A 23641-nucleotide genomic window follows, 5' to 3' on the forward strand; every position below is an offset into this window, starting at 1 on the left:
TACTATAATGTACTCCAGAACTATAGTACTGTAATCTATAATGTTTTTAAATCAAAAAGAAAAATATTATACTATTTTTAGCAGTATTAAAATGTAATTCTAATAAAATCTGTTAGTCATAGTTTTGTAAACGTACTATCATATCCAATAAATAAATAAATAAATAAAATTTAATAAATATATACAAAGTCCTTCTTATAATATCACTTGAAAATCATAATTTTTCAAGAAACAAAGCCCTCTATCCCTTAATTTCAGTTCCCCCTTTAAGCTACCAACTTTCTTTCAGTGTAATGATGCATAATGGTGCTATTGGTATTCTTTATGTTTCTGTTGTTGGCTGATGATGTTGCCCCGTAGTTGCTTTTGCTGTTGCTGCTACTTTGGCAATATGTATTTTTTTTTTCCCCTGCCGTGCTTGAATTTAGTTTTTGGACGCCGTTTGGGGAGGCCGCCCAGAAGAAGAAGGAGTTGGTTTATGGCAGAGAAACTGCAGGGAGGTGGGCATAATGAAAGTCGTCGTCTGCATCTCCATCTTCCAGTCTACAGTCTCCATCGCCCAGTCCCCAGTCCCCAGTCCCCAGTCCCCAGGCGGTTTGATCAAATGAATGAATATTATCATCGATGCCTCTTGAATGTCGAACGAGCTGACTTGATGACCGTGCATTGGAGAGCCGAGGCTCGTAAAGAATTCTTTTTTGTTGTTCTTCCCCCTTCTTTGTTTTCTTCTTTAGGCTGTGTTACTATTGTTGTTGTTTCTGTTGTATTGTTGCACCCAGTAAAGGTGTATATGTATGTATGTGTGTATGTGTGTGTCTTGGAAGTTGTTTGATCTAATTGGTTCATCGAACCAAGTCTCCAAGTGCTTCAATCAGCAGTCTGCAATCTTTGGATCCCAGGATTATGATGTTCCAATCACCCTACTCGTTTTTTTTTTGCCAATTTGGTGGACAATCATAGGGCTAGGACTATAAAAAAATATTAATAAAAAAACCATTTTAAGTTGAAGAATAAAGATGATCCCTATGATAGAGTTACATATGATTTGATATTATATAGTAATATACAAGTTAAAAATAAAATAAAAATTTTTATAAAAAAATGAAAATGCATTTCTCTTTCTTCCCCTCATGCCCCTTATGTTGCATGAACAAATACAGCAGTTGGGTTTACTTAACAAGAGTCACATCTAAAAATTCCTGGAATTTAGGATTGGGTTTCTTCTCTCTCCCTCTCCCTCTCTCTCTTTTCTTATTATTTCTCTAGAGGGGGGGGAGGTCATAATTAAGTGGCCTTAAATGCCTCCAAAAAGGAATTTCTCACAGGCGACATTATTATCAGTTCTTTCCCTCTTTTTCCTTTCTGATAGGCTAGAAATTTTTATTGACTTGGCCATTGATCGCTTTTGAAAAGAATGGAATGTTCATGTTGCATGTTGCATCTGCATATACATTGAGTATACATATATGTATATATGTATCTTGAAGATGCACATTCTTGTGTGACTGTTAAGTGCAATTGCAACAAAGTGTCAAACAGGTTGAGCCACAATTGCACAATCTTGTAGAGCTTCTGTTTGATTGGTAAGTTCGTCGTCATCGGCAACGGCAATGGAAACGGCAACAACGGCACACAAATTCCAATCATATGAGTTCATATCGGAGTTGACTTTGAGTATGAGTATATGAGTACTCATACTCGTTACTCGTAACTCCCAGTTGTACTTGTTCTTGGTGATCAAAGTGATCAGAGTGATTTTTTCTCAGGCCGCCAAGTCAAGTCAAACCAGTTGCCCCTCCATGACTCAGACCAGAGTGGCACCCAAACCCCCATAGATTGCCGGGGATGGAGGAGGTGCAGTAGTGGGTATGTGCCACTAATTGCATATATATATACTGTTCATGCACTTTGCATTATCTCGTAATAATTACAATATTTCGATCTCGCGTTGCCATTCACAAAGCTGTATCTTTTCGTCTCGTTTCCACCGTCGTCCGTCGTCCGTTGCAGTTGCATTCGTTTCATTCATAAAACTTGCCGCTGCCTGCAGTTGCAGTTTGCTGCTTCTGCTTGCGTCGCTGCCAGCGGTGGCGGCGGCAGCGGCGTCGGTGCTGCTACTGGCCGGGTCGAATCTGGCTCTGGCTCTTAGCCGGATAGTACTTCACCGCTGCACATTTCATCACCGCGCCACCCCATCACTTCAAAATCCACCCATTCAGAAGCATTCCAGAAGAATACTCTAGTTTTAAGGGGGGGGTCTTGAAAAATAGGTATTATTAGTTGAAGATAAGGGGTTTTTGTGGGTTTTCTAAAGATATATTCATAAGTTTATAGTTTTTATTTGGCCATTTAAAGAAAAACTTAGCTGAATACATTAAGTTTGCCTAAAATTGTCTAAAATTCGTTTTTGAAAAATTATTTTTTTTTAAATAAAGGTTTTCAAAATATAGTTTTTAATATTAGTTCTAATCTTATAGTTCTGATCTATTTTGTTTTATTCCAATACCATTTTAAAACAAAAACTTTCTTACAAAAGTTTTCCTAAGTTTTTTACTTTAAGACTTCAAATAATCTTTGAAACAAGAAAGGAAAGCTAACTTCGGGCGGAGCCGAAGTTGATATACCCTTGCAGTTCAGTCGCAGTCCGCTAGGTGGCGCCACCCATCTTATTTTATTAGATATATAGCGGATCGTTTATAGTCGGCCGATCCTTATGAAAATTGGCAGATCAGATTGTTTTCCCCAAAATAGAATCTGTACCAAATCCCATCTTTCTAACTTAAAAAACACCAAAGTTATGCCAATTTCGATCGTTCTATGACAGCTATAGGATATAGTCGGCCGATCCTTACGAAATTTTGTACATAAGATATTTTGGTCAAATATAACATGTGTAGAAACTCCCAACCCTCTAACTTAAAAAACACCAAAGTTATGGCATTTCCGATCAATCAGTTATATGGCAGCTATAGGATATAGTCGACCGATCCCGGCCGTTCCGACTTATATACTGCCTGCAAAGGAAAGAAGGGTGTGTGCAAAGTTTCAACTCGATAGCTTTAAAACTGAGAGACTAGTTTGCGTAGAAACAGACAGACGGACAGACGGACAGACGGACAGACGGACCGACGGACAGACGGACAGACGGACATGCTCATATCGACTCAGGAGGTGATCCTGATCAAGAATATATATACTTTATAGGGTCGGAGATGTCTCCTTCACTGCGTTGCACACTTTTGACCAAAATTATAATACCCTCTGCAAGGGTATAAAAATGTTTTTGAAAAGTGCTATATTCCCCTATGGACTTAGTTTCTTAGACAATTTATAATAAATTAATAAACAGATGTTTAAAAATGTGTTTAAAAACTAAAACCAAATAATATTTCAAAATTATAAGCTTATGAACACTTGTAATTTTTCTAGTTTCTGCTAGAATTATCAATTTTCACTTTCAATACTAATTTAAAAAATCTAAAAATCACTTAATCAAACATCCTGTAACCCCAAAAACCATAAACCCTTCATCACCTCCATCAGACATACATCATTCCAGGGTGTAGAGAGTGCGGTGCAATATAGAAACTCCAAATTCTTGTTTTTTTGACACCAATGCACTCTGGTCTCTTATCGCCCATAATTCATATCTGGTTTCTCGCACTGTAATTCCTCTGGAGCTGGAGGAGTAGTTCTTGGGGTGTGCGTGTGTTAATCTCCCCCTGTTATTTTGAGGGTTTTTCGGTGTGTTTTTCTGGGTCTCTCCTCGGCCCACTGATAAACTCTAGCCCTAGCCCGTATAGGATGGGGGAGATACTTCCATACTTGGATGGTTTATAAAAAAATTAAATGCCCAATGCACTTGCTGGGGTCCCTTTGTTGGCGCCTAATACTTATTGTACATATATTTCAATTTATTAATTTCGTATGCATAAATCTTGCGCTTTATTTATTCAATTTGAGTCTTTGTTGTCTGCTGATCACTCGGTCGGTTGTGGTGGCCCTGGTGGCTCGGACACAATGCATCTGGCTATGACTATATAACTATATATACCTATATAACTATGTTACTATATAACTATATAGATAGAGATGGTGAATGGGGCTTGAGCGGCGCATATTCGATCTTTGACTTGTAAATTCTTGGAATGCAGTTAGTGGGGCATTTTAATGGAGGCTGTCGCCGGTCGAATCTTTTGGATGCAAATTCTATGTATCCGTGAGGTGGCATGTATCTGCAAACATGCTGAATTCCAATTATTGAGGTCAAATGTGATTAAATGTCTAATCGATGTGACTAATCTCAACCACTTTTGGGGCTAATTAGTGCAATTGATGGATGGAATTCGAGTCATAAAAAATATTACTCATTGTTTAATATTAGTTAATATTACTCAATGAATTCCTAAGATTTCAATTACATTAAAAGTTTCTTGAAATTGTAATCAACTTGGATTCAATTATCAAATATTACAATTTTTATGAGGGTCTTGGCCCTCAATTGAAGTTAATAAAGTGAATAAAAATGGGATCTTGTGGACTCTACTTATATTTAAAATAAAGTCAACATTAGAGTCTTGAGTTTTCCATTTTTGTATTTGTTTTTTCCTCCGATTTGTAATCGAGATCTTTGTTATTAATTTTATTTTGTGGCTTATTCAAGTTCAATTCTGATCGTATTTCAAACGTAAATGGGAAAAATATTATTATAGTGCAGAATAACTTGGAAAAAAAAACCAACAATAACGGCCATTCTAGACTTTGGTGGGAAGACGCCATTTTGTCGCCGTCACACACACACACACACGCACACACACATATTTGTTTACACTTCCGATTTGTGGCTGATATTTATGGCGTGTAATTTGAGAAATTAACGATTTATGCAAATTGCAATAATATACAGGCCCTGAAATAGGAGACAAAATGGCTGATTTTTGTGTTTTCTTTTGATTTTGTACTAAAACACACCTTGACCACCATTTTGTTTTTCGGTCTCTTTCATTTTTTTTTTTTTTTTTATATTTTATTTGTGGTTGATTATTTTGTTGTTATTTTTCTTTATTTTTTTTTTTGCTCTCTCTGTGAGATTATTGCTAATTTCGGGTGGCTCTCTTGGACGATTGTGTGTGTGTGTGTGTGAGAGGATTGTATTTTTTTGGGAGGGTGGCATGTGGGGGTTTTTGGGGGAAGAAGGGTCGGTGACCACGTGATGCGCTCTCCTAATCAAAATTTGCCAACAAAGACCTCGAAATTGCAAAAATTACAAAATTTAACAAGAAATAGCTTGACAGGATATGACAGGACTTGTTAGGACTTTATTTTGATTCAAATTTATAATAGATTGAAGAAAAAAGTGTGAAAATTTTGCAAAAATATCATTTAATTTTGGTCGTGCGTGTGAGAGTTTTTGGACTTTCGTTGGTGTGTGTGTGTGTGTGTGTTGGTGAGAAAAAAAATGCTCCGAAAAAATAAATGAAATACTATAACAGCACAACAAAGTATCTGTGTGTGGTTGGCGTTTCATTTGTTTTTTTTTTTTTCGTATTTTTTGGATTGATATTGGATGTTGTGCACGCCCCTATGCGTAGCTACTTTCGTTGTTGTTGTTGCTTTTATTATTATTATGTTATATTGTTGTTGTTGTTGTTGCCGACAACGACCCTTACGTCAGCAATAGCACGTGGACACATTATTAAAGCGTTTAATTAACTTGAAAACATTTAGGATCAAATTCATAATTGGACGGTTATGAATGCATTGAAAGTTGCGGGTAAAATTATGGGCTTTCTAATTAAAATTAAATTAATTTTCAAAGAATAAAATGAAGTTAAAGATAAAGTACTATAAGTACTATTTCATTTTGGATAGAAAATTAATTTTGAATTTTTATGCCCTGCTACTAGAAGAAAATTTTTTTTTTGCCCCCATGGCACTAACACACACAACCACAAAACCCTCACACAGACACACACACACACACACTCGTGTGTGTGGAAGCCCTCTCCGCACGCATACCAAAAAAAACGACTTCTAGTATCCGTATCTGTATCTGTAAAAAGTATCTTTTGGTCTGTGTCAGTGAGTTTTCAACGTCGCTGTCGCTCGCTTCTGATATGTGAGCTTAATGTTACATATTTCATATGGCATACTGACTGGTTCTGGTTCTGTCTACGTCTGCTTTTCCTTCTTTTCTATATTATTATTTTTTTTTTCAGACTTTTCTTGCCCATCTATGCTTAAATAGATCCTTATTTTAAGGACACTAGCACCCCTATATTATTAGTCCTCTAATGCGAAGCTATAGAAATTCGTTCTTCTTGATTTTCGTTCAGCTTTTTTTTTTGTTGATTTTTTTTCGGGTTGCCTTTTGATCGTTTGCTGGTGTATGTGTGAGTGTGAATCTTTACACTTTGCGAAAAAGGGACTTTATTTGCTAAATGGAGTCAGAAGTTGAAGTTTGTCTGGAAGAGACTAAAAACAAGAATTTTTTAACAAATCAATAGTGAATAATATTAATAAGAAACTTAAAAGTAAAATATAAAATAAATTTAAGTACTATTTAATTCTAAAATATTGTAATAAATAAAATATATAAAAATAATTATTTTTTTTATTTCTCAATATCATCATCCTTATAATTATTTTAACATTTATATTTAAAAATAATTTTTTGCAAATTATATAGAGCGGCCATAATTTGAAATTTATGCGAAGAACCGTTATAATTGCCTTGCAAAATCCGCCATTTTGCTCGCCTATCGTTTCGTTAATGAAAATTTCTCGCTGTGCTTAGACGCCGCTCACCAACACTACCGCAAAATGCCAAAGCAGCTAAGCTTTCTGCTGTGCGCCAAAAAGAGATAGCCACAAAGTATCTGTGTGTCCGATATTCGTATGTCTGTGTGTTTTTTTAAATTTGTTTGCTATTGTTTTCAGAACAGCTACGACGAGGAGCAGCCGCTGAAACAACAACAACAAAAACAACAACGACAATCACAAAAACACACAGAGCGAGTTGAAAAAAAATAAAAAATATATTTTTTTTCTTTTTGATACCCCCGTATAGCCCCCGGACTTGCCGGACTCGCCCGGATTCCTCAACCGATTTCTGGGCCGTGTGGCGTTAACCATTACATGCAAACTCACACTTACAGAACGCCGGCAGAGGCAGTGGCAGAGGCAGAGGCCGTAGCAGAGGCAGCATCGTCGCCGCTCATTCATTCATACTTGTTGCGCTGTATCTGTATCAGTATTTGTATCTGTGTGCCATGTAGCTGTACGAGCATGAGTACGAGTATCTTGTATTTGTATCGGTGTGTGTATCAGCTTGTATGGTAGTATGTGTGGCGATTGTATGCCGCTGTGCCGTCGCAAACTAAAGTTTCGTGAGGCATTTGTTCAGTACGTCACCGACAGCGCCAACGAAAAGAAGGAGGAGGCGGTGAGCCGGACTCAGCACTTGGGAATCGTAACACGGAATGGGAGGACCATCATCATCATCAACATCATAATCATCATCATCAACGACTATCTCTGGGCATCTCTGGTCACACTAGCTTAGTTAGAGGGCCCTTTTTATATATTTCGTTCGGCAAACACGATCCTTGATAACACATCCTGATAGTGAATTTTAATTCAAATTTTTCAAGTATTTCCCCGTCTCTCTTTTGTTATCAAATTCGTGCGCGAATTCGTGTTTTTTTGTAACGAAAGTGTGTGTGTGGTGTTTGTGTGCTTGTGTTTGTCCCTAATTATTAATTAGCTTAAATCCTCACTTCTTGCCACCATAAGTGACAAACAAAAAAAAAAAAAAACAGAAACCAGAGAGACACACGAATTATTTGCAAATTTTTTGCGTCGCAGTTGGAAAGAAAACAAAGCCAGAGCTAGAAAGAGAAACTTAAACGACGTATTTAACAAACCAAAAAAAAAAATATATATATAGACATATATAAAAAATAAAAAAAAAAAATATATAAGGGAGAGAGAAACAAAAAACAACAACAGAAACAAGAAGAATTAAAAAACAAACTCGCTCGCGACTTTTGAGCTTCGCAACTGAATAATTAAAATTAGAAGCGGAAAAGTAAATACAACACTAAATAAATTTCGAATAAAGAACCCGAAACGCTTAAATCTACATACATACATACATACATACATATGTATATATATGTACATCAACACATATGTATGTATTTTAGAAAAAAAAAAAATGGCGCACAAAGAAACTGTGAACTTATACAATCAAAAAAAAAATTTTTGTTGTATTTGATTGCATGTACGAGTATATGTATGGAAACAAGAACAACAAATGAACTTTGTACCAAAGTGACAACACCAAGTGACGATCATCATCACGATGATGATGATGATGATTGAGACGATAATGATGAATGAAATTGTAGCCCAAAAGTACGGATCATCAATGAAGTTGTGTGCTGAGCCACCCCCACCCCATCCCCCCGCCTTCTACCATATATCATCATCTTATCATTATCAAACGGAAAGACAGCATAAATGAAGAAGAAGAAAAAAAAAATAAAATAGACAAAGAAATCAAAACAAATACCATAAAAGAGTTGATAAGCTCTCTCTCTCTCTCTTTCCCTTCTATACATACTTTGTCGGCGTGCATTGAACTAATTTGTGTCTTCTTGTTGTTGTTGTTTTTTTGTTGTTTCTGTTAAAATTGTCATAGTAGTTTTTCCTCGTTTCTTTGACTTTTTTGTTTCTATTTTTTTTTTTTATAATACCCTCTCTATGTGTATTTATTTAAAGCGCAAATGTTTTAGATACGACACAAATGTTAGGGGTAGGGGGGAGGGTGGTTGGGGGGTAAGAGGGGTTGGGGGGTGTGGGACCAGACCAGAGCTAGCCAGACAAATAACAACAAAGTAAACTATAAAAACAACTAAAGGCAAACTTGCCTATCTGCCTTATTGTTGTTGCTATTTGTTGTTGTTGTTGTTGCGGTGCGTGTGCTCAGCATTTAACTAAACTGGCACACACGCACACCAACACCAACAAATAAATAAAAAAAAAAAACACTCACACACACACACATACTCAGCAGCAGCAGCAGCTACACCAACACATCAGCAATCTGTCAGGGCTGGCGGCCTAGTGAGCTTATATAATCACCGTCTAATGGCTTTGTTTGTAAGTATTGAATGCAATTTGTTTAAATTTTATTTCATTATTACCATTACCATTAAGTTGTATTGAAAAAAATGAACACAAATAGATTAAAATTGTCACTGAAAGCCTTTAAAATTCATTAGAAATCTTTAAGAAACTTTAAAACAATTAAGTATACTTTTTTTAATGCCATTTATCCAATAAAATTAAAACAATTCTACTGCATGTTTACGTATGCGTAATATTTGCAACGAAACTCCAAACAGCTGTTCGCCCACAACACTAAACAGCTGTTCGGCTGCATTGCGAGTCCTAAAAAAAAATCAAATATCTACAACAAAAAGGAAACCCCTCCTTCAGGGGCAGCAAACGCCGCACAGCACAGCCATGTGTCCTTAAAGCGTCTGTGGAACTTTTTGCGCACCAAAAATATCAAGTATACGCAACCGACACCACAGATGGAGAGCCAAAGCTATAAGAGCGAGCGGGAGAGCAAAAGAGCGCGGCCCAGACAGCAAGGCCAGACAGTGCTCCCTAGGCCTCCCCAATCCCCCCATCACACACACTCACACACCGATATTGAGCCAACGAAGCTCTCTCACCTATACAAGCTCACCCACATGCGCAACAAGTTGTTGTTGGTCGGCCATCTCCCTCTTACTCGCATAGCGCCAGGGTTAGGCGCCGTTAGGCCCTTGCTCTCCCGTAGCGTTGCCAGATTGGCCAAGGAATGCCGCCTGCTCCCCGTTTACTGTTATTTGAATGAGTTCAGCTACAGTCCATATTCAATAAGAAGTCTTTTTGGCAAAAAAATATAATTTAATTGGGCTCTCTGTAATAGTTTTTCTCTCCGTTTATAATTAAATTTAAATTGAATTCACTTAATTCGATAATTGATCTAAATTTTGTAGATTATGATTATTAATATTTTGTTGTTGTTATTGTGCGCTTTGGAAGTAATTTGAAACCCATTAGAGTTGCCAACACGCTGCGGTGTAATTTGGTGTTTGCGGGAAAACTAGTGCGCAAAAAGAGTTTTTCCCCCGGTATTGTCCATACTATAGTACATAATAAATAACCAAGGCGCAATATGCGCAGCTTCAATACAGAGCCGACAGATACAGATGGGCACACAACAAAAAAAAAAATATAGTTTTTAGGATGATATAGAGTGCCGAAGGGGGAGGGATTGTTGTTGGCGAGGAGGCTTACCCCAGTTCTGTCTCTTGTTGTTGTTGTTGTGGCGCCTTTTTTTTTTTGAGCCTCAAGTTCGCAGTAAGCTGAAAAATTTTTTTGTTTCCCAGCGTATCCGACGGATCGACAGTGTATATCTGAGTGTGTTTTGGCGTCGTTTATAAGTGCCTGTTATTGTTGTTATTTTACTAGTAGTAGTAGTAGTTTTTTTTTTTGTAGTTTCTGTCTTTCTATTATATTTAAATGCGCAATTAAGATTGGCACAGCCCGTGGCAAGGCAGCAACAACAACAACAACAAAATCGGTAACAAGATCAAAATATTCACAAAATTGAACCAGTTTTGAAATGTTACGCATTTATCATTCGCCGACCGAATCTGATCGAAAATCGCATAACCCAGATCCGCGAACAAAAGATCTCCAACTCGAGATTAAATAATTTAGTTTTTTTGCTGTAAAATTAAGTTAAAAAACTTAACCACATGCTCCATAATCGTGATTAATTGATTCAATAACGAATATTTTATGTAATTTGTTAAAAAAATAACATTGTGGCATAGATTTAAGTTTAACGAAGTTAGCAGGCTTTAATTTACTTTCTCTTGAATCATTTTCATTAACTTTTCATTCAAAAATATGGAGTTTTTTAACTCTTTCTTTGGTCTCAAAAAAATATTAAGTATACGCCATGTTGTACTTTTTTATTGTCAAAGTTTAAAGTTCTTAGAGCCAAAAAGCAATAGTTTTTCTGAGAACTCTGATATATTTCTCTTGTATCATTTTTATAAACTTTTCATTAAAAAAAATTGAGTTTTTTAACTCTTTCTTTGGTTCAAAAAAATATTAAGTATACGCCAGGTTGCACTTTTAGACTGTGAAAGTTTAAAGTTTAGAGTAGTTTAGAGCCAAAAACCAACACTTTTTATGAGAATTCTGATATATTAGAACTAAAAATATTATATTTAAAAATAATATTTTAGAATTTCCTGAAATCCTTGGAAACACCCTATATATCTTGAATGTTTTATGACATTTTATGGCTTTTAATTGACCAGACGCTGTCGCACATGTCCGACGATAATGATCCGTTTAGTTATTTTCGTATAGACAACAATTTATTTATAAAAATTTCGCCGCGACTTTGCAGCTCTCTTATGCCACAGTGTCTGCCATAATTAGGTGCACACAGTTGTGGGGCAGCAATTAAGCCGATGGCCAAAAGTCTTTTACAATCCGAAACAGCGTTCAACGTCATCATCAATAGCATAAATAATCGTAATGTAAATAATCGTCCAAACAAATATTAAACAAGATCTAAAAGAAACCGAAACGATACATATATCCTATGGCTGGAAATCGTTTACTTTTCTTTTCGGGCCTCTGACGTAAAATGCCGCGAGCCAATTTCATTTTCATTCAGTTTCATTCAGTTCTCGATGACGTACACATTGGCCTCCCGATATGCCCCCATGCCACAAATGCCCCCATGGTCTCCCCCTTCCCCTCCCCTTCTAACCCTAAACCATCTGCATAGGTTACATTGCCGCAGCAGACAACCTTGTAAAGTTTTGTGCGTCATTTGTTTTTAATATTTTTCTACTTTTTTTTCCCCTCTATTTTTTTTTTGTGTGTTTTTCTGATGTTGTTTTTAGATACAATTTCCATGGCACTTTCCCTTTAGGGGCATTTGTTTTGCAATTTTATCGCTGCCGCATTTTCCAATTCCGTAAAAAATCCAAGCTACCTCACAGATACAGATACATTCGTGCGTCATAGTTTTGTAAGATCTGTAAAAAAAACAAATTCATTTTTTTTACAAATGTTTGCGCCAGACTCTTAGCCATTGGAATTTCCATATTTATTTCTGGAATATAGTATCATCTGGAAGTATCATCATCTGGAAGGAGAGGAGAGGTCATTGATCTTCAGATGCACTCATACGGATTTCCTTCGAAAGTTCTTTACTCACTAATGAGTTCATAATCATTTGAATATAGTTCGAATATGGTTCATAGTCCGGCTGTGACTCAATCTGTAATTGTGAAATACTAATCTCCTGTTCCGGGAAATTGTTCCAAAGCTTCCAGGCAATCTGCAAGCTATATAAATAAAAAGAATTCTTCGAAATTAGTAATAAATATGGTACTGAAGTGATAAAAACTATGACTTTTACAAATTTAAATGAATCATCATGACTAAGACTTGAAACTAATTCGAATTCTTGCATCTATAGAATTTCTTAAGTATCTTTTTAACTATTTCCCTTCTTTAGTCAACTATGAATTGCGTCTTAAGTACCTGGCTATATTCATTTATTCATACACATCTATATCTAGTCATGAGCTGTAGAGCTATAGAGCTATAAAGCCATGTGACATACAAAATCCTATATAATCCATACAAGTAGTGAGAAATCAAGCGGGTATTCAAGCGACTTATTTAGGCACTCGTAGCCTAGACTTGAATGAGTGCGTTTATTATTGTTGTTGTTGTTGTTGTTGTTGTTATTGTATGGTTTACTTCCGTTACTACTATAAGCGGCGTTTTAGTATGTGGGTGTATACATATATATAGTATAGTATGTGTGTATTATGTTGTTATTGTCGCTGCCTCGGATTTTCATTCATTAAATGCGAGCGCAGCGCAGCGCAGCCCACACACATACACACATACATGTTCATTCATTCATAAATTCATGCAGCAGGCAGGCAGCAGCAGGCAGCAACGCCACCGCCTCCACTTTCCTGCCCCCTCCTACGCTGCAGCCTCTGCTTTAGCCTCTGCCTCTGTTTGCGTCGGCTTCTCGTGTCATCGCTCCAACAACAGCTGCAGCAGAATGCGTTCATGTTGCGACTCTCACTGCACTGAAAAAAAAAAGACAAAATTTTTTAAATTAACGGTAAATGCAAGCCATTTTTTGTAGGTTATGGTTTGTGGAAAAATAATGTTGCCTACTTTTTTGTTGCTTCCTGTTTAATAATTATTTCTTTAATATTTCAAAAGTTATTTTTGTTATTGTGTGTGGTTTAGTTTATCGCTGACAGACATCGCATCGTGGTTCTCATTTCCAGTCTCCACTTCCACAATTTCCAGCATTTCCCCCCACTAACACCGCTGCCCCTTCTGCTTGCTTCGTTGCATTTTATAGATTCGTTCTAAATTTCAATGAAATTTCATTGAGCCTGAATAGCAGCACAAACACCAAAAACAACAGCAATAACTGATAAGTTCGGAACGGATCCGTATCTCCCATCGTTTGTCGTTTGTTTGTTGGTTGGGGGGAATGGGGTCAGGCCATTCAATACGATCGGAACTGAAGAGGGAGAAGCAGGAGGAGGAGGAGGTGGCGGAGGAGGGGTAGGTGTAGGGATGGAAACTGTCGCAATCGGTCGAACATAACAGAGAATCATCATCCAGGCCCCCCCCCCCCCCACTCCCATCCCTATCTCATGTCCGCCCTGCTTTCATGTTTACGATCGGGGCTAAAAATAATAGTCATCAAGTAATAAAAAAAACGCAATTAAACGGATTTCCGGAAAAGACATTATTAATTTGACAATTTACATACATAATGAGGCAATCTATAATTTTTTAAATAGCCACTTCGGAAGTAGAACAATTATTTTTATTTTCAAAATTTATTTTTATTTCTTAGCTTAGGATTGGGATGATAAGGAGAGCAAGCCACTATTATGCTGAACGTAATTGTAAACAGTTATGAATGAACTCACACAGACATATGTACAATCACTCACACCCACGTACACACTGATAGCTTCGGGTTTGGGTTGCCCGTTTTGTTATGGTCACATTATTTCCGGCCTGGCGACTTTTGGCTTGGGTTTTTATTTATAGCTGTTGTCGGGGGGTGGGGTGGGGGGGTGTGTGTAGCATTCGAACCAAATCTTCATCTTTAGCTCTCTTCAGCTGCTTCTTCTTACACTTCTTCCGTTCTTTCTTATTTTGTTGTTGGATGTTGTTGTTTTTGTTTCTGTTCTGTCCCCTCTTTCTGTTTGCTGGCCACTCCAAAAACTCAGTTGGCAGCATTTCCTCATTTGTACGCACCGGAAGTGAGCGGAAATGCTCACACTCGCACTCCCTCGCATTAGTCACTTTTGTTTTCACTTCACCCTTTCCCCCCCTCCCCTTTTCCGACTTTAGTTTCCGTTGATAAAATACATGTATGTACATGTACATGCCTGCCTTATTTTCGCTCCCCTCTCTCGCTTCCACTTTCTGGCTATTTATGGCGAAAGTGTTTGGCGGAGTTTGTTGTTGTTGGGGCTCGAGTTCAATAGTGCTTTGAACTTTTGGTCTCACTCTCTACCTCTGCCTCTCCCTCTGCCTCTTCCTCACCCTCCCTTATGCACCGAGAAAAAATTCTGTAAATATTTCTCTATAATGGAATAAAATGGAAATGAATCTCTAAAATTTGTTTCTCTCTGTGCAAGGCTATCTTTCTCTTTTTTTCTCTTTTTTTTTCTGGCTGGGAATGCATCAAAAATAGAGCGGCGCATTGTCTGGCTGCTTTGGCGAAAAAGGGCGCAAAGGGGGGGGTAACAAAAAAAAAAACAGGGCGGAGTGGCAGCGGGCACACTGTGAATGGGTATACCCCCACATCGTGTGACGATCGTGTGAGTGGCGGGGGGAAGTGCACAACTTCCGTTCCGAGGCTTACGCAAAAAAAAAAAAAAAAACTTGAAATTTATGAATATGAATGAGCCCGGCCCCGCCTACCAAGCACCACCCCCTCTCACCATTTTCCAGCTGCTGTTGTCGCCCCCACGCTGCAGTTAAAGCGTGAAAGAGATGGAGGAAGTTCCGACCCACAAAACTAGGCCAAATGTCATTAATACATCAGATCCGGACATGAAATCATGCGTAGACAGTGAGGGGGGGGCAGACAGCACTGTAGGAGGAGGGGGCAGATGGAAGCATTTTGTTGTTGATTGGGGACGCCCACTAGATGCAACCTCAATGCTGTTGCAACTCCCACTTTAGTCACATCCGATTGCAGCCGGATTGTTGGCCAAAGAATGTGCTATTATTAAGAGATCTCTCTCTCTTGCTAATCTATCTTCAAGTTGCAACACTAAGATACAGATACAGATACAAAGATATAGATACAATTGCAAAGATAAACTCTGGCCAGTGCATCCAACTGGAATGTGGAAAGATACAAGATGCAAGACGCTCGAATGCGCTTTCTTCCATTTCCATTTTCCATTACCATTTTCCATTTTCCATTTCCACTAGCACTCCTGCTCCTTGGCAAGTCGCCTCATCAACGGCTCTATTCAGGTGGTGGTAAGGAGGGGGAGGGGGGAAATGGGGCGGCGTCCGTCGGGCGGTTCGTTAGCGGGCCAATTGTTGGCATGGCCGTTATTGTTGTTGTTGTTGGTGCTTTTCAATTGTGCGACTTTGTGGCGCTGCCCAACACTTGTATGCTAATGCAACCAACATGCGGCCAGCCTTTGTCTAACCAAAGTAAATACAGTGGGGCGAGTTAAGAAAATTGAAGAAAAAAAAATATTATTTAAGAAATATATAAAAAAAAAACTTACATAAAGTTTTTACAATTTTAAAATTTAAATAAAATTTTAGATTTCAATTTGAAAAATAATTTATATAGTATATACTATATATTTTTTACAAGTTTCAAACTGAAATAAATTTTTAGATTTCTATTTTGAAAGCTATTTTGCCCCACTGTGCTGCAGTTGCAGTTGCAGTTGCAGTTGATGGCTCTCAAGTGTGCGTGTGCCCATTTGCAGCGGCGTCAGCTTCAGCGGCTTATCTAACCTGGCGGCGAAACCCCTCATACATACCCCACCGTGCCCCATGCAACTGCAACTGACGAGGCACTGTTAATTTTGCAAAGTTTTTTTTCGTATTTTTTTTGCTGCCCAGTTTTTTGCTGCTGTGCAAGTCTCTCATGCATAAAATTGTACACGACATAATTTTTTCATGAAATGGCTGGGATCCTCCCGGTGCATAGGCCCCCGGGGGTAATACATATAGCCCTTCTTTACTCTATATATCTCTCTCTCTCTCTCTCTCTCTGTCTTTGTGATTCTTTCTCTATCGGTTTGCCGTTTTGTTTTGGCCAGGTTCGGTGCACTTTTTGCCGGCTGACCGCGCTCACTCGACTAGAAATTATGTGCTATTTGTCTAGCCAGGGGTCTGGTCCAAGAAATCCACTCAAAAAAAACGGAATACTTCCATATATGACTAATCTTTAAGTTAGTTAGGAATTTAAGTTAAAAAAAATTTATTCAAGTGCATTTTTTTAATTTTTTTTTTTATTCTTAATGATCGGGTAGTTGTATGCGCATCACTTGCTTCCTATTAGATTGCGGGTATTAATCATTAGGTCTGCGGACCGACTTTCGACCAAAAAGTAATTACACCAAAAGGGGGAGGGGATGGTGGAGGAATTCTTTACCGTAAGCTCGTTGACCATGCAACACACACTGAACCACAAATACCAGTAATATCTTCCACGTCATAGGTGGGCATCAAGAGTTTTTAATTTTTTGTATTTATTTTTATTTTTTTTTTTTGGCCCTGCTGATAAGGTGTATTAATTATTTTTTATAGTCTTGACGTTGCTGTTTATGTTGTAAATAGTACAAACAGTCGAAAGTCCAACTTTTGATTAGGAAATCTCCTAAGTTGTTGCCTCGTTGTTGATTTTCTTTTGTTTTTATTTTTGTATTATTTTTTTTTCAGAAAAGACGCTGAAAATTACAATTTCCGCCTTGATGCTCTGTCTCTCTTCTATTTTTTTTTTTTTTCGGGCCAGGTAAGTGTTAAGCATGTGACTCAAGACTACTTTTTTTTTTTTGGTTGTTAGGTAGGTTGGTTGGTTGGTTGGTAGTTTGGAATGTTTAAATGTTTGTATGGCATCACATGTCATTTATAGTTTGGCCTTTAAATGGGCCGATCGTGGGCCTTTTGATAAGCCGTAGATTGAGCGCGTGCTTTTTGTCTGGGTGCCACACCATGGACATGGACAGGTGTGTCTGTATGGTATGGACTTTCGAAATTCCAGAAATTCTTGCGTCAAGTAGCCGCCACCGCCGCCGTCGCCCCGAAAATCTTATCACTATCAGACGATCGTCCAGTTGAACTGAAGTGCTATAGAGTTTTCATTGGGGAGTGGGATGTACATACGGGAGGCGGTAGCTTGTCAATGGATTGCATTGATATTCGATACTGATTGGTTTGATTTTCGAATAAAACTCATAAACACACCTGGCGCCGGGAATTCAAGGAAATCCTAATCAAACGAAAGGTGCAAAAAGCTGAAAATAGTCAACTGGGAGTTGTATTTTTAGATCCCCCTTTTTTTTTAATTACCAGGAAATTAAGTAATATTTGTTGGGGCTTTTAATATTTATTTATATAATTATTTTGCACATTTTTATTTATTTTTCTTATAAATTCGTGTCTAGATTACTGATTTTTTTTGTTAAAAAATTCCCATATTCCTCGAACTAATTTAGATTTTATTTTAATATGATTTCCATGTCGCATTGGGGGACTGTCCCAGTTTGAATTTTACAACGATCTGCAGCCCCCCCGCGATCAGAGGCCATAACATGTAAAGCCTATGGAATTTCCTATAAATAAGTTCATGACGAATATAACAAAAATCCCCTGTCCCAACCTTAGCCTCGCGCCCTATACTGCCACTCCCCCGCCCACTTTGGCCCCATAGCCCCCACCCCTCTCTCTTCTGTTTTCGTTGTAAATGACCCTCGTTCACATAAAGTTCAGGAATTCCATTTACAAACTTGTAATTGAAAAAATCCACACACAAGCGAGATGGAGAGCTATGCCAGAAAGAGATGGCTACAACCAAACCGTTTTACCGTTCAATGACGAATTTTTGTATTTGTATTTGTATTTGTGGGTTGTTTACAAAAAGATACTTTTGACAAAAAAATTTTTTAGTTTTTAGATTACAAAATCAAAAACTAAAAAAAGAATCAATATTAAATTTATTATGAAACTAAAATAAAGTAAACTATCTGAACTGTGGGTCTAACGCACAGATACAGATACTTTTCTCGCCGGTCGGCTTGGTCGGCTGAAATGGGGCGGTAGGCGGGGCAGTGTCTGTTTGGAATGCCGTTTTGTAAGTTTCTTGTGCATGCGAGTCAAACAAACATCGCGGAGCACGAGTACATAGTTCGGAATCGAAACTTTCTAGCTCACAGATACAAAAAGAGCAGCACCAGTTACACACATACACACACACACACACAGAAGGCGACTTTCAAGTCGCTGCCTCAGCCGCTGCTGACGTCGCTGTCGACGCCAAAGACAACGAAGATCTTCTTCGCTCTCTCTATTCAACTCTCTCTCTCACGCTCGACAGGCCGAACAGGGCTGCCACCTATCGTTTGTACCGATACCCTGCCAGATATCTTCCAGTATATAGCGACTATTATTTTTTATTAATACAATTTTTTATTAAAAACAGTTGGAAATAGCATTAAAAAAGTTAAAATAAAGCAGCTAAAGTTGAGCTAGAGCGCGATATAAGCTGTTTAGCTCTCGCTCGTACGCACTGCGGCACGACTATCGTCAAGAAATAAAATATCGATAACATCGATGTTGACATCGATATGTTTCTCCACCTCTAAACTCAACACCTTGGCTCCATCTACTATTTTTCATTCATCAAAATTTTCATTCATTCACTCATTCATTCAGTAAATTTCCGCGGCTGCAGTCGCATGTGCGCTCTCGCTTATCCTCATCTCCTCGTCTTCGCGAACGGATGTGAAGCCAAATAAATTGAACAGTGTGAAAAGCAAATATTAGCCAAAAAATAAAAACATTTAAAGCCGAGCCGAGTCAGGGGAAAGCACAGCACTAAAGTAAAAAATAAAAAAGTAGTTTTAAAAAGAGGAGCATGCCAGCCAGAAAGAGACCGACCGAGTCAGGCGGATGAGACACGAAACTTGTGCGACCGCATTCCAGAAAGTTCATATAACGATCATGGAAGGAGGGGGGAAAGTGAAGGAAAAACTGAAGTTGAACAACTAAACTCGAATTCAAACTCGAACTCACAGTGCTGTGTACATATCCGTGTGTGTCTGTGTTTGTGTGTGTGCTCTGTGGAATGCAGAAGAAGCAGAATTACAACGAACTCTTCTAACTCGAGCCAAAAACTCTGTAACTGGAATTTGTATCCTGTGTGGAAGTAAACCGTTATTCTTTGGAAGAGCTCTATTGGAAATTTTTTTGAGGAATATGAGGTTCTGGGAATTCCTACTACTAAAATGTCCTTCTAGATCATAATTTTGATGAAAAATGTATAATTTTTTGTAGCCAATTAGTAGTTTAAGTTAGAGGAGTATGACTGTAGAAAAATATTTCCGAAACTGGTTTGCTTTTGCCAAAAGACAGCAAAGACTGTATGTCGTCGGTTGCTGGGGCCTCCATTGACATCCCAGGAGCTTTTTCTGTTTTTTTTTCTAACCTCCAAGTCCACATGGGTAAGCCACTTTTGTTGGAATTTCAAATACACACACACACACACAGTCGCAGTTACAAGATCGAGACTCGGTTTTTTAAGTGAGTAAAATATTTATTGGCTGAAATTGGATGCTGTGTGGCGGTGTGTGTGTGTGGCGTCTATTTAGAAATTCAAATTGAAATTTTTGAAGCGTGAGTAATGCGATGGGAGCGTGGGTTGGAGACCAGTTTTTTTTTTTTTTTACTTCATTCGATCCTAACCTTCATGTGGGAATGGTTATGGAAAATGGGGAACAGTCATAAAAGTTGCATCACTCAGCAGAAAGCACGAAGGCGAAGAAGCACAGAAGACACAAACAACAAAAGTCAAGCACCAGCATAGAATGCGGCTGCCAGACATGCGAGACAGCAATACCCCAGCCGAAAGAGACAGAAGAGGGAGAAGGGAAGAAAGATCGCCAGAAGAACCGTTTCACAGAGCAGCAGTACCAGGAAAGAGAGCGAGGAGAGGGGATAAAGGGAACAAGCACTTGAAGAAAATTGGTAAAAGTAAGATAATATTTTAAAACCTAAATTTATTTTGTATAATTTTCTATATTTTTAAATATTATTTGACCATAAAACTAAGTTTCTTTTTACAGCCAAAATAATCCCGTTTACATTGCACTTCTTCCTTGGACAAAAACCGTAATGTCAGCAGAAACAAAAAAATAGAGCGGCAAAGAGAGCATAAGAAGAGAGAATATCGATAACTCCTTCCATGGAATTAAAACAGTTACTGCTGGGGATCAGTTGGAGTTAGATGTGCTTGTGATCTTCCTCATCCTGCTCCCAATAATTATCTGAATATTTTTTTAGACAAAGAGGAGTTGGAGGACCGATTTTTTTTTTTATATCACATCATAAATGTCAATTAAAAATGATATTTGTATTGTCAAGTTAAGCCATCGGATTCGGACCGGGGGGCGATGGCCATAAAAATGTGCTGTAAAAAAGCTAACGGTTAATGCTACGGTCTGCTGAAGTTCGTGTGTGGCTGGTAAAAAGCAACAACAATCATAGGAGGAGAGTAACAAAAAAAAAAGACTATTCCCCGCTCAATAGAAAGTTTGTGTTAATAAAAAAAAAAAAAAAAAAATACCTAAAAACTTAAATACACAAAATATGTACATATGTCGAAATATGGCAGCAGCGGCGGCAGCAACAAAAAAAAAAAAAAGAGTGAATGAAAAAATGTTGACCTAATTTTCAGCCCCCCAGTTGTTGTTGTTGTTTATTCAGTGGGCAGCGACAGAGGCGGCGGCGACAGCGGCGCATACTTTCCCACACAGCTTCCATTCCAATTCCCATTCCCATTCCAGATTCCAGGCCATCATTCCCAGCAGCGTGTGATCATCGCGCTGCTCCCTTCGCACGCTCCTCCATTTCGTCTTCTCTTCGTCTTTTCTCCGTCCGCCGCCCCGACGAACAGCTGGAACGACGTCTAAATTAATGATTGTTAAATGGAGATTGTGTTGTTTTTGTTGTTGGTGTTTCAGTTGCCTGCTCCACCACGCATTCCATGCCACACCAATACAAATGGCCGGGGAATACGGGCGCGCCTGCGCAAACTATTTATAAAGGTATGTAATATCCATCCATCCATCCCCCTCTCTCATTTTACAGTTCTTTCCTGCCCCCTCTCTCTCTCTCTATTAAAAACTCTCAGCGCCACTAATTGTGTGCTATTTTTATTAAGCCAAAAAAAAAAAAAAATTGGGGAGAAAAAAAAAAAGAAAAACAACAAAAACTTAAAACTAAACCGTATTCTTTTTTTTAGTTTTTTTTTTTTTTTTGCGAGCGCGCGTGTGAAAATATTTAGGCTACCAAGGTATTATTTTTATGTTGCTCTTTTTTTTTCTCGCTTGTAGATCTTTTTTGTTTTTTGTTATTTTTTTTGTCTCTAGTTTAAAGTGTTAACTGGCAGCATATAATTTCGGTCGTCTTGACACACATAGTAATTATAGTTATTAAAATGTGAACCAGACACGTGCGTGAAAACTCCGGAAAACCAGGGGAGGGGGGACAAAAAAAAAAACGGAAAGGAAAAACGGAAAACGAACGAAAAACGTTTGTAAACTCCAATGATTTGACTACGAAACCGGTTTTCGATTTGGTTTGACTGTTTTTTATACAAGTGAGATCATTTTGAAAGCTGATTTTGTCAATGAATACCACATTCCACATTCCGATGTATTTTTTTTTTTCTACGTTTTTGGTTTTTTGTGTGCCTACACACAGCCATATAGCGATATCGTGTAACAAAGCTTTGAACTAATGCCGCCAACCGATCCGAGTTTGCTCGAAAGATGGAGCCAGAGCCAGAGCCAGAGCTATAGAGCCCCCCTGAAGGCGAGTACAATGCCTATTCTCTGGCGCTCATGACAGTGCTTAGACTGCACTGGGAAAAAATGGTTTTAGACAAGAAGTATGCAATAAAGTTTATAAATAGCAATTAATTTAAACTTATATTATATAATACTAATTTAATAGAATATAAAATATATACATTTAATTTAAGTATAAAATATAAATATTTATAACAAAAATCTCTTTATTATAAAAGAAATAAAAAATTTCAGTGTTTGTCGGTTTTTTTTTAAAGAAAATTAACATAAATGTATATTATATGTAAATTTTATATTATATTTGTTTATAAAAATATATTAAAATATAAAATATATGTATGTTTATAAGAGAGCTAATAGCTGAAGGATCAAAATCGCAATAAAATTACGAATTTTTAATTGTTTTTCCTTTAAACTTAAACTCACAGTAAGTTAAGAATATTTTACTAAATTTATGGTTTTAAATGGAAATTAAAATTCTTTACATCGATTTAATAGAAATGTTAAAACGTAGTTTTTATTTATTTTGAATATGAAACAAACATTTTTTCACATTAATATGAAATTTCTCTTAAAATTTTTTAAATTACAAATAACTATTTCTTAATTTTTATTACATAAACTCCCTTAAAAACCCTTAAAATAAAAAAAAAAAACGTAGATTTTATTCATTTTTAATATAAAATAAACATTTTTTCACATTAATATTAAATTTCTCTTTAAATTTGTTAAATTACAAATAACTATTTCTTAAATTTGATTTCATAAACTTACTCGAAAACCATTAAAATAAAAAGAAACAGTTTTTTATTCAATTTTAATTTGAAACATTTATTTGTTTAACATAATATCAAATTTCTTTTAGAGTTTTCCTTTTATTTTTAACATTTTAATTTAAATAATAATTAAACTAGTAACATTTATATTTCTAAGAAGTAAAAATTATTTAAAAATAAACTTACAAATAAACGTTTACTTTAATAAACTATATTAAAAATAGTCAAGATTCATTTAAAAAGAATTCCAAGAATGCTAAAGATTCTTCAAAAATGTTGCCACACTTTTAATTGCAGTGTAAGGGCTACTGCTGTTGCTATATTGTCTCAATTTCTCATATTTTTTTTTTCGACTGTCATCCCAAGGTGAGTTGGAGCCAGAGTCGGTGGAGTTGGAGGTTGGAGGCGCCCTCTCCCCATCCCCCGCCTGGGCAAACAGCATTCCAAGCATTCCATTCCAACGACGACCGAATCTAAACAACTTGATGTTGGTATTTTTATGCTTTGTTTGTCCATTACAAAAGCCCTTTTTTTTTATTTTTTTAGTCGTAAATGAAACGCTGATAAGGTTACGCGGCAGATAAGAGATATGAGGTTCTATGGAGCGACTCTGGGAGTGATCTACAGGGAGTATGTACATACCTGGCC

At 37.3% G+C, this 23641-nt stretch overlaps 1 protein-coding gene and 1 long non-coding RNA gene across 2 annotated transcripts; one reads left to right on the top strand and one right to left on the bottom strand.

The window, feature by feature from the left end:
• Window positions 1-285: 285 nt before the first annotated feature.
• Window positions 286-1142, bottom strand: LOC26515074. The gene is given in 5 exon segments (XM_032454795.2): window positions 286-354; window positions 357-395; window positions 398-506; window positions 508-815; window positions 817-1142. Coding segments are annotated over 5 exon segments (555 nt in total). The 5' UTR covers window positions 847-1142.
• A 6082-nt stretch (window positions 1143-7224) lies between these two features.
• Window positions 7225-20708, top strand: LOC116655871. The gene is made up of 2 exons (XR_006507141.1): window positions 7225-9165; window positions 17071-20708. It is a non-coding gene; the product is annotated as an uncharacterized LOC116655871 (long non-coding RNA).
• The last annotated feature ends 2933 nt before the right edge of the window (window positions 20709-23641 follow it).

This window comes from Drosophila ananassae, chromosome 2R (genome assembly GCF_017639315.1).
Source record: "Drosophila ananassae strain 14024-0371.13 chromosome 2R, ASM1763931v2, whole genome shotgun sequence".
In the NCBI taxonomy this organism is placed as follows: Eukaryota; Metazoa; Arthropoda; class Insecta; order Diptera; family Drosophilidae; genus Drosophila; species Drosophila ananassae.